Below are 12,106 nucleotides of genomic sequence, written 5' to 3' on the forward strand. Positions count from 1 at the left end.
TAAGATGCTGTGTTCCATAAACATTTAGATATTGTGTTCTGTATTCCATAACATTCAGATAGTGTGTTCAATTTTATGTAAACAATGAAGAAATTAGCTGAAGTTGCAAGCTGCATGATTTGGGAGGGAATTGATGCCCAATCCATTGTATATAAGTCACTGTTGTATTGTATTTAGGCAGAGGCTGAGATGATCAACAGTGAGTAACTTTTTACAGGAGTGGTCTCTCTCCCTCTCATAACAAATTGTTATTTGTTATTGCCTGATTGCTTTATTATTATCCAAATTGATGAGGAATAAAGACTTTCTTCTTGTAAAGAACATAGCCTCTGTCTTCTCTATCACCCCATATCTTAGGGGTGGCTAGTCCACTATATTTTGGGGTGGATGTAAGGAGGCAGGAACCCTATTGCCCTACTTGTCCAAATGGTATACTTCTTATGGTAAGTAGAAGGATCAGAGAAAGTATTTCCACATATTACAGCCTTCCCTGAGACTAGGTGGTTATCAGAGGGGACCATATAACCACAGACTCCACTATAAACAGCGGTTTAGGGTCTGCCAGTGTTTGAGCCTTGGGCTTACTAGGAGAAGGGCTCAAATGCCTTTTCTTGTGAATAATTTGTTTGTTCAAATTAAGAAAAGCCTGAGAAGTCTTGTTACAAAATGTTTTTTTGTTTTTGAAAGACTCTGAGCTGCAGTAAAATACATTGGGAAAAACACAAGAGGAGTTTTCTTTTTGTTTCAAACAAAACCATTAAAGACTTTGTTTAAAAACCTGCCAGGAAACAGGTGTGAAAGTTTGACTGACCCCGTTGGGGGAGGAAAGAAGTGAATGCAGGAACCTGAACTGATTTGCATATGTTTGATTCCCCAATCTATAATAAAGCTCATGGCTGTTTTCCTTCCTTCTCATAGAGAGAAGGAAAAGAGATGAACTAGAAATGTAAGAGCCCTTTTATCACTGACCAGAAAAGAGGACCAAAGCATTATTTAGAGAACTACACACCCTAATGGAATAAGGGACTCTCTAGCTTGATTGTGGGAGTGAACAATTTCTATGGGGCCTTCTTTGTCTGGAGAGTAGTCCTATCTCTCTAGCACCTCCTTTTGGAAGGAGAAGAAGGTGGACAGCTATTTGCTAGGGAGAAGGAAAAGTAGTTGGTGACAGTTCCACTCTTGGAAATCTAGGATAGAGAGGAGAGGAGAGTACCTGGAGAAACCTGGATGTTATTTCCTGATCAGTGGGGAGAATGTCACTTCCTGGCTAGTAAGGAAAGTGCCATAGGTCCCACAGAGCTTCTCTTCCTTGACTATCCCATACATTCTGACAAGTATTTTGAGATTGCTCAGTGGCCATTACATGTTCTACCTGGGCCCTAGGTAGCTCAGTTTGAATCCATCAGACACTCTAGAACTCTTTTCAGTTGCCTATTCATAGTGAATTATGTTTTAACCATTTTAATACTCCAGCATGCCTATGGAAATTGAGACAGATTAGAATATGCTTGACACCTTGTATTTGTTTGCTGGGATAAATGTTTGACTTTCCTATTTTTTTACTGTAGTTCATTTTATTTATATTTTATTCTGTGCATCGCTTCTCCCTACGTGTTAGCTAAAGTGGTATAAGTCTGAATTTATGTTCCTAAATTTAGACATGATCCCTTAAGCTCAACATCTGGTGTAAATGCTCGTTCCTACCTGTAGGCAATTAGGCATGAAAATGCTAGTATTCTTTAAATTATGTGCGCTACTGCTACTCACTCCCCTGACCCACCCACATCCATACTGGGTTCATACCCTTCTGTAGGTGTTGTGATAGATTTTGAGCGCACAATTTATAGAATCCTGACTAGTGGCAGTTACACATGTAAGTGCTAATTAACGTTAACCAACATCAATTATAGCCAAGAATTAACAGATAAACAATTAATTTTCAAATGTAACTGACACTATACTATAACTTGCATGAGTAATTTTGCCTTCTAAGTGTTAAATTGAAAGCACAAATGTATAAAATTAGGGCTCATATAACTAACAGATTCTGATCTCCCAAATGATTAATTGCATTTTCCTAGTTTCCATAGACTTGAGACCAAAGGGGTCATTTTATTGGGATAGGCAGCTGGAATTTTTTTTTGTGTCATTTCCCATATCATTTGGGGGAATGTTTGTTTGGGGGTCCCACCATTTTGCTGTCACAGGATATGATACAAAATGAAAATTTTCTTACACCCCTTCCTCACCCCATAACCCAAGCTCTCCCCCACAACCCGTGATCCAAATCTCCCTCCATCTTACCTTCCAAATGGTCTAGCAGGGTCCATTGGGGCAGAAGTGATACTGATCCTTTCCTGCCTATAGCTGTGGCCACATCCAATATAGTGGCCAAGATTGTACTCCATCGTCTCATAGTACCATTAGTAAATTAAGACAATGTATAAAGGTTGCTGGCCATGGGCAGGAGAGGATCATCATCACTTGTGACCCAATGGACTCCGCTAGATTATCAGGAAGGTAGGCCCGAGGTGGATAGGAGGGGTGGGGTGCTTGAATCTTGAGGGGCTTAGTCTAGCTTTTGATTGGGGAGAAGTAGCACACTGTTGTTTGGAAACCATTGTTCGTAAACAAAACTCTGCTCATTTGCCAACGATAGGAGAAATACTGTTAATATCTTCCCCGTTGTTGTAAGTATACAGGTAGACACTTGCAGCACATATACATTTACTTCTTTTTTTTAGATTCCAAAGAGTAGGGTAGGCTGGTTCTTCCAAAAAAAAGAAAGGGAGATGCTGGCAGAAAAAATATGATCTTTATTAAAAGTCAAACAACAAAAAAAAGGAGGAAAAGTCCCTCACGCAAACGTGAGTAGCAAACAAAAAAGTGAGGTAGATTCAATGAGGATGCCAAGAAGACTTTAATTTAGAGAAACATACAGTTGACCCAACATGGTTGTGTTTTGGCACAAATGGCCTGGCTCGGCAGTCAAGTGGATCTTTTATGTTGTAACGATAAAACTTAACTTAAAAGTAATGTCAAGATCCTTGCCGTCGAACCCTCAAGTGAGTAAGGAGTGCAATAATGCAAACAACGTCTGACCGGCAAACGCCAGTGATGTATCTTATGCAATAAAAAAAGTCACCAAACGACTCAACACAGCTGCCATATTTCGGCAGGAATCTTACGGTGTAGGTTATGCAAAGGTAAAGAGATGAACTAGAAATGTAAGAGCCCTTTTATCACTGACCAGAAAAGAGGACCAAAGCATTATTTAGAGAACTACACACCCTAATGGAATAAGGGACTCTCTAGCTTGATTGTGGGAGTGAACAATTTCTATGGGGCCTTCTTTGTCTGGAGAGTAGTCCTATCTCTCTAGCACCTCCTTTTGGAAGGAGAAGAAGGTGGACAGCTATTTGCTAGGGAGAAGGAAAAGTAGTTGGTGACAGTTCCACTCTTGGAAATCTAGGATAGAGAGGAGAGGAGAGTACCTGGAGAAACCTGGATGTTATTTCCTGATCAGTGGGGAGAATGTCACTTCCTGGCTAGTAAGGAAAGTGCCATAGGTCCCACAGAGCTTCTCTTCCTTGACTATCCCATACATTCTGACAAATATTTTGAGATTGCTCAGTGGCCATTACATGTTCTACCTGGGCCCTAGGTAGCTCAGTTTGAATCCATCAGACACTCTAGAACTCTTTTCAGTTGCCTATTCATAGTGAATTATGTTTTAACCATTTTAATACTCCAGCATGCCTATGGAAATTGAGACAGATTAGAATATGCTTGACACCTTGTATTTGTTTGCTGGGATAAATGTTTGACTTTCCTATTTTTTTACTGTAGTTCATTTTATTATATTTTATTCTGTGCATCGCTTCTCCCTACGTGTTAGCTAAAGTGGTATAAGTCTGAATTTATGTTCCTAAATTTAGACATGATCCCTTAAGCTCAACATCTGGTGTAAATGCTCGTTCCTACCTGTAGGCAATTAGGCATGAAAATGCTAGTATTCTTTAAATTATGTGCGCTACTGCTACTCACTCCCCTGACCCACCCACATCCATACTGGGTTCATACCCTTCTGTAGGTGTTGTGATAGATTTTGAGCGCACAATTTATAGAATCCTGACTAGTGGCAGTTACACATGTAAGTGCTAATTAACGTTAACCAACATCAATTATAGCCAAGAATTAACAGATAAACAATTAATTTTCAAATGTAACTGACACTATACTATAACTTGCATGAGTAATTTTGCCTTCTAAGTGTTAAATTGAAAGCACAAATGTATAAAATTAGGGCTCATATAACTAACAGATTCTGATCTCCCAAATGATTAATTGCATTTTCCTAGTTTCCATAGACTTGAGACCAAAGGGGTCATTTTATTGGGATAGGCAGCTGGAATTTTTTTTGTGTCATTTCCCATATCATTTGGGGGAATGTTTGTTTGGGGGTCCCACCATTTTGCTGTCACAGGATATGATACAAAATGAAAATTTTCTTACACCCCTTCCTCACCCCATAACCCAAGCTCTCCCCCACAACCCGTGATCCAAATCTCCCTCCATCTTACCTTCCAAATGGTCTAGCAGGGTCCATTGGGGCAGAAGTGATACTGATCCTTTCCTGCCTATAGCTGTGGCCACATCCAATATAGTGGCCAAGATTGTACTCCATCGTCTCATAGTACCATTAGTAAATTAAGACAATGTATAAAGGTTGCTGGCCATGGGCAGGAGAGGATCATCATCACTTGTGACCCAATGGACTCCGCTAGATTATCAGGAAGGTAGGCCCGAGGTGGATAGGAGGGGTGGGGTGCTTGAATCTTGAGGGGCTTAGTCTAGCTTTTGATTGGGGAGAAGTAGCACACTGTTGTTTGGAAACCATTGTTCGTAAACAAAACTCTGCTCATTTGCCAACGATAGGAGAAATACTGTTAATATCTTCCCCGTTGTTGTAAGTATACAGGTAGACACTTGCAGCACATATACATTTACTTCTTTTTTTTAGATTCCAAAGAGTAGGGTAGGCTGGTTCTTCCAAAAAAAAGAAAGGGAGATGCTGGCAGAAAAAATATGATCTTTATTAAAAGTCAAACAACAAAAAAAAGGAGGAAAAGTCCCTCACGCAAACGTGAGTAGCAAACAAAAAAGTGAGGTAGATTCAATGAGGATGCCAAGAAGACTTTAATTTAGAGAAACATACAGTTGACCCAACATGGTTGTGTTTTGGCACAAATGGCCTGGCTCGGCAGTCAAGTGGATCTTTTATGTTGTAACGATAAAACTTAACTTAAAAGTAATGTCAAGATCCTTGCCGTCGAACCCTCAAGTGAGTAAGGAGTGCAATAATGCAAACAACGTCTGACCGGCAAACGCCAGTGATGTATCTTATGCAATAAAAAAAGTCACCAAACGACTCAACACAGCTGCCATATTTCGGCAGGAATCTTACGGTGTAGGTTATGCAAAGGTAAATGGTATTTCTAAAACCAAATGCAACAGTAAGCAACTTATGGTTATTCAAGGTATAAAACCATCACTTTCAACACATGGCAGCATAAGCTAAAAGGAAAGTAGAGAAACTTTCCTGTCAACTTTTGCTGTTGTTTAGAAGAGCCAGCCTACTCTACTCTTTTGACTCGTGTTGTTGACGTTTATAGGGATTCAGTGTTCCTCCACTTTGGTTGCTTCCTTCTTCTTTTTTGTATAGATATATAAGTGGGACTATGTTGTGTTTGTAAATAGGCTTAATGTAGGTTCCTTTTTCCAACTTGAAAAACACTCCTCAAATATGCAATGTCCTCAATTACATCTACTACTAATCATTTCTATAACACTACTTGATGTACACAGTAATGTACACATTATATGCAGGTATGTTCTCTGTCCCTAGAGGGCTCACAATCTAAGGGCTCTGTTTACTAAGATGTACTAGCGTTTTTAGTATGCGCTAAAATTGGCACGTGCTAAACGCTAGAGATGCCCACAGAAATATATGGGTGTCTCTAAAGTTTATTGCATGCTAAAAATGCTAGATCGCCCTTAGTGCTGCTTAATAAAGAGGGCCCTCATTTTTTGTACCTGGAACAATGGAGGCTTAAGGGGTCCTTTTACTAAGGTGTGCTGATAAATGGCCTGCACTGGTGTAGATGCGTGTATTGGACATGCTCAGGTCCATTTTTCAGTGCACCTGCAAAAAACCCCCCTTTTTTTGGCTAAAAATGGACATGTGGCAAAATAAAAATTGGCGCGCGTCCATTTTCAGCCTGAGACCTCATCACTAAAGTATCACCTGTTAACTGGGTGGTAATCATCAGCGAGCGTACACTGCCGATTACCACCTGGTTAGCGCTGCACACCGGAAACTTTCCAGCTTGCGTTGAGGACACACGTAAAAAATGAAATTCCCTCCTGGGCCAAGGTTGCAAGCAGCTGTAGTGGGAACTGAACCCAGGTTGCCAGAATCAAAGCCCACTGCACTAGCCATTAGGCTACTCCTCCACTCCAGTTACTATACAAATCTCCACACATTTCTGCTAGATTGATGTTTGTCTGTTTGTTAATATAAGTTGAGCTTTAGTAAAAAAAAAAAAGACAGCAGCAAGCTATATTTAATATTAAATACACAGAACTAGAGCAGGTTTCCCATGAGAGTAAACTCTAAGAGAACGACACTATAAAGCTCCTGTATCTTAGCAAGAAAATTGGATTCAAGTTCACTTAATGAGTTCTCCCCTCAATAATCTGATATCTGTTTCGTTGCTCATATACCTATTTCCAGTGAGAAAATGACTGTTTTTTTTAAATGTAAGTGATTTAAACAGCATTTGTGTGGGATCAGCAAGAACCTCTTAACATCTCCCAAGCCGACAAATTAAGTACAGTCAGTTTTGAAGATGCAAGCTCATTCTCTTCTGCTTTTTTTAATGCTTTTTCATGGCCTTTGGAGGTTCGCTGAGTGTTTGTGTTCATTAGGGCAGGATTTGCTGACATCACCAGGATATCACAGGAATGGGGACATCATAATCGGAGGAATAGTAAATGTGGACACTTTGTATCTAGCTGAACGGTTTAACTTCACAGATCCGCCTAACTTGCTTGATAATAGAGTGTAAGTAAAATTGTTTAGCTTGTTCCTATCGGGGTTATGTTTATGAATTTTACAATGCACAGCCACAAACTGGGGGAATAATAACTTTAGTTGGATTCTTTTGAAATTAACTAGGTTAGGGGGTCCTTTTACAAAGGCGCTCTGAAAATGGCTTATGGTAGTGTAGGCACGGGTTTTGGGCGTGCGCTGATCCATTTTTCAACACGCCTGTAAAAAAGGCCTCTTAAAATTTTTGCCTTAAATGGTTGTGCAGCAAAATCAAAATTGCCGCGCGTCCATTTTGGGTCTGCGACCTTACCGCCAGCCATTGTCCTAGTGGCAAAGTCTCACATGGTAACCATGCAGTAAAGACCTACATGCACCAAATGCCACTTGGTGCGCGTCTGATATGCGAATCCAAAAATAACAATTATTTTTCAGCCGCTCGTATCGGATGCACGACAAAAATGAAATTACTGCAAGAGCCACACGGTAGCCAGGTGGTAACTCCATTTTGGTGCGCGTTGGGCGTGCTTAGAGCCTTAAGCGGCTTAGTAAAGTGGCCCCTAGATTACTTATATTTAGGATCCTATTGTGCATTAGAATTTCAAATGTAGGTTCCTAAAACATTGGTGGGTATGGAGTAGAAAAAGGAAATGAATGTGCCAATAGTGCAAAGCACTTTTCCACAAAGAGGGGAAAGGGAATGGGGCTTGATATACCTCCTCTCTGTAGTTTTTGTAACTACATTCAAAGCGGTTTACGTAGTATATACAGGTACTTAGTCTTAAGTCTAAGTTTTATGGACGTTTTTCACTAAATGTCCCAAATTTGAATAGGAAATATAGCCATTTTCAAAAAAGTAAAGCGTCTATCTTGTGCGGATAGTGCCAGGGTGTCTTAAGGTATTAGGATAGCAGGAGATACTGCCACTAGCTGGATAACAGTGCGGACCCCCTTATCTAGATACAATAGTAGGCAACTCATTTAGGCACCTTTTCTTGGAAAATTCATTGCAGTTTGCTGTCTGAATTTTTGGCTCCTAAATTTAGGAAACTTTAAACTGACAACTAGCACCTAAATTTCAACCAAAACATTCTTATATTTGGGAAAGTAAATGAAATGTGTTTCAACAATGTCTATGCAAATTGATGAGAAAAACCCACATGTAAATTATTTAAATGTGTGGAACAAAAAAGGAAACCTTTAGAATTTTGCTTGTAATTTCTTTGCAAATTCATATTTTGTCTTATAGAAATAGAAAGTATCAGCAGATGAGAATCTCTTGTTCCATCCAGTCTGCTCATTTATGCTGTGACCAATCACACTCAGTCTTTCTTCTTCATTCCTTCTTACACTAAGGTCACATGTATGTTTCATTTGCACCAGGGTTGTAATCCTACCACCTCAGCTATCCACCTGCCTTTCTAAAACGTATTTTTATTTTCTCCAACGTACTATAATGACACCTTGACTTTCAGAAATTGATTCTTTGGAAAATGCTACTTATTTTTCTCTTATTAAAAAGCCTGTTAGAAAATCAAATGTTTGAAATCTCTTTTTCATATCCAAATTGTTTTAATATGTTGACTATATATGATTCTGAAACACTTCCACCTTTGTACATAAGGTTGGCAAATTCTGTCAGTCACCAAACTTCTGTCATTGATTTTTTCTTGACCTTCTCTGTCCAAAGGTCTATTGCTTAATAAGAATATGTTTTCCTTTTACCAGTAAATAACTTTTTTCCATGACTAGTTTTCCAACATCATAATCCATGAAATGTCATCAACACTTGGCTACTGCTGTTTCTTGACCTGTTCAAGTTCTTCCCTAATGCATCCCTGATATCCCTATAACAGCTACATATTGTTAGATAACCAGCTGGCCACATCTATTCACCTGCAGAATTTTGTCTATCAAGTGTACAGTTGATTGATGGTATTTTGAGTCCCAAGAGCTCAGCAGTTCTCGGAATAACTGTGGGGGCTTACTGCTTGCTATTCCAGAACTACCGGTAGTTCCCACCCCCAGCAAGCGCCATTTCCAGTGCTAGAAATTTTTTAAAAAGTTTAATATTTTAGCAATGGTGTTTAAATAGCCATTCGGCAAGTGGTTCACTTGCTGTACTGTCACTTCTTTTAAAAGAGACAGCCTTTCACCCTTTGCGGTAAAAGGGGGCCTCAGAGTGCATCAAAAGCAGCTGGATGTTTGCTGGTTTGGAATTGATATATCAGAGACGAGGACATTGCTTTCAAATTCTATAGATTGAGTGCTGAGAAGTTATGTATTTACACTTCACAGGGATTCCTGAAGCAGGCCTCTGTGGCCGAAGCACGATTTGTGTCAAGTCCATTATATACTTTGAATAAAGCTTCTGATGTGAACTCTTTGAGTCCATTGGACGTTTTGTTTGCATCATCTTTGTTGTCACCGTCGCTGTTTTTGCCTGCTTGTATGGTCACGGGCAGGTCATGGGCATTTCTAAAATCTATGCGCATTATTATAGAATATACCCGCTCCTTGCATATTTTATGGTTCTAGATTTACAGAAGGTTTTACTTGGCATAATTGGTTGTGGCTAAATTTAATTGTGTGGACCGTTGCTCAGAGTATTCTAAATAACTGCATCCAAATTTAGGCTTATTCTATAAACTATGCCTAAATTAAGTTGTATTTAATAGAATACTCTTAAGTGAATTTCATTTCAGTACCGAACGTTTAGGCGTGATATATTGAATCTAGTCCATGAGAGAGAATTCTATAAAGACCAGATCTCTTTTAGAATATTATCTAATAGTATTCAATAGAGTCAGAATGCCTATGACATGCCCCTGCCCCTCCTATGTCAATGCCCCTATGTAGTTATGCACTAGAACACATTTTACTGAGTTATAGAATGACGGGACACCGCAAAAGCAGAGAACTGTGTGTCACTATGTGAGAGGAAACCAGCAGAAGGAGTAGTGGAGGTAGCAGGGCTCTACCCCAAAATGATAGAAGGACAAGAGATGTAGTAAACAAATTCTTTATTCATCAAAGACCCAACACAGCACTGTGTTTCTGCAAAAAGCCTACATCAGGGGTCTGTACACTACTCCTGCTGGCCAAGTTATAGAATAGCACTTGAGTGCACTGTGGTATCAAAGTGTCATTTCAGCCCCATTGTAGCACCGAATACTATATTTTCTGTAGCTACTAAACATTCAGATAGAACAGAACTATATGAAATTCCGTAAAATTTTAAAAACACATTTCTTTGGTGGGTCTTAATTATAATATTGATATTACAAAATGTTGGTATAATGTTCTTTATTGCTACATATGCATTTGTCTAATTAGCTGCTAACATTTAGCAAACTATAGAGAATTATCCTCATGGTGGGTCATTTTTGAAACCATATATATGTATAAAGCAATAATTTGCATGCAGGAAACAGGCTTTTACAAAATTGTGTGCCAGACTTGTTCATAAAATTATGTACATTCAACCTGTACACATGTAATGCTGCATGGAGCGAGCAGAGACTTTCCTGGGAATGGGGCTGGGGAGAAGGTTGCATTTATGTACAGGCTTTGAAAACACTAAGACACTTCCAAATCTCCGTCCCTGCCTCAAGGCAATTCAAGTTAAATGGGATACCCTATCCTATCTGAGATTAGTGATGTGCTGAGAGAGACATCACACAACAGTTTGGTCTGACCTTTTTTGGAGGATAAATCTTCTGCAGTGCAGAATCTTATTAAGGCCAATTCAAGACCACTGATTATGGAGTGACATATGACTTTGGTTGGTGGACAGAAGAAATAGGTTTCAAATCATTTTTCAGTTAGAATTCATGTTTCTAGATCTTTTATTTGGCTGCCTATTGTACATAATCTGACACTGAATCTCATTACAGTTTTAATGCAGAAAACATCTACAACTTCCTGGCCTTTGTTTCTGCAGTGGAGGAGATTAACAACAGCTCAGAGCTCTTACCCAACCTCACGCTGGGATTTCACATTTATAATTCTTATAGTAATTTACTCTTAAAGTTTAAGGCTGCCATGAATATATTTTCACAAATGGACATACCAGTCATTAATTATAACTGCCAAACATCTGGCACACTGGCTGCTATCATTGAAGGTCTTCCAGGAGAGAGATCAAGTCAAATATCCAATGTGCTCTCAATATACCACTTCCCACAAGTAAGGAGACATTTCCATTTTACTTTATTTCCTATTCTATAATCCATTTTGACAGATCATCTTCATAAAACTATATCCAAATTGCTATCCACAAACACATAGAAGCTGCTGAAATAAAAGGATGTCAATTAAAAGTTACATTTTTCAGTACCACATCTACTTGCAGTGTGAAATGTGTTTGGCAGCTAAGTCTCAAATAGCTCCCAATATTCAGTACCAGTGACCCCTCCTGGCCCAGTACTGAATATCCAGGGCTGCTTCTGCTCATGGTAGTGTATAAAAACACTGACTGCCATGGGCTGAATATCGTCTGCAGTCAGCTTTAGTGTGTGTAAGAAATGTGCTTGTAATCATTTTAGAGACACATGACAGGGAGAGCTCACAGTCAAGGTACATGCATCATATTTTCAATGCATTGCTTAAGTTGGCATTATCTCACTTATACATACAGTTACACCCAACGCTGTTACATCAATTAAATGTCCATTCACATTGATACATGAGTTTTAACCTGATCCTCAGCTGATGATTCTTTTTACATGGGGATTCTTCACCATGATTCACCAGGACTCTTCATCAACTCCTCTAATGCTTTCACTTCCCAATAATTGTATTCATAATAATAATCATTTCAATTTCAATATTAAATATTTTGTATTAAATGTTTAATTTATCTTAAGACTCGTTGCCAATTCTGCTGTATGCCGACAAGGGTCACGTTTTGCAGTACACATTGCAACAGGGCAAAATCCTAAAACAAATTCCAAAATCAATGAGATTATTTCAGTCCAAATTTATCTTAAGATC

The 12,106-nt window shown here is 39.0% G+C and overlaps 1 protein-coding gene across 1 annotated transcript in view; it reads left to right on the forward strand.

Annotated features, from left to right (window-relative positions):
- The first annotated feature begins 426 nt into the window (after nucleotides 1-426).
- LOC115464380 (vomeronasal type-2 receptor 26-like) overlaps nucleotides 427-12,106 on the forward strand; it is a 72,103-nt gene continuing 60,423 nt past the window's right edge. The window contains exons 1-2 of the mRNA XM_030194766.1: nucleotides 427-443; nucleotides 11,008-11,299. Of these exons, the coding sequence (XP_030050626.1) occupies nucleotides 427-443; nucleotides 11,008-11,299 (309 nt within the window). The remainder of the gene's footprint in view (nucleotides 444-11,007; nucleotides 11,300-12,106) is intronic.

The sequence above is a fragment of the Microcaecilia unicolor genome, chromosome 3, assembly GCF_901765095.1.
Source record: "Microcaecilia unicolor chromosome 3, aMicUni1.1, whole genome shotgun sequence".
In the NCBI taxonomy this organism is placed as follows: Eukaryota; Metazoa; Chordata; class Amphibia; order Gymnophiona; family Siphonopidae; genus Microcaecilia; species Microcaecilia unicolor.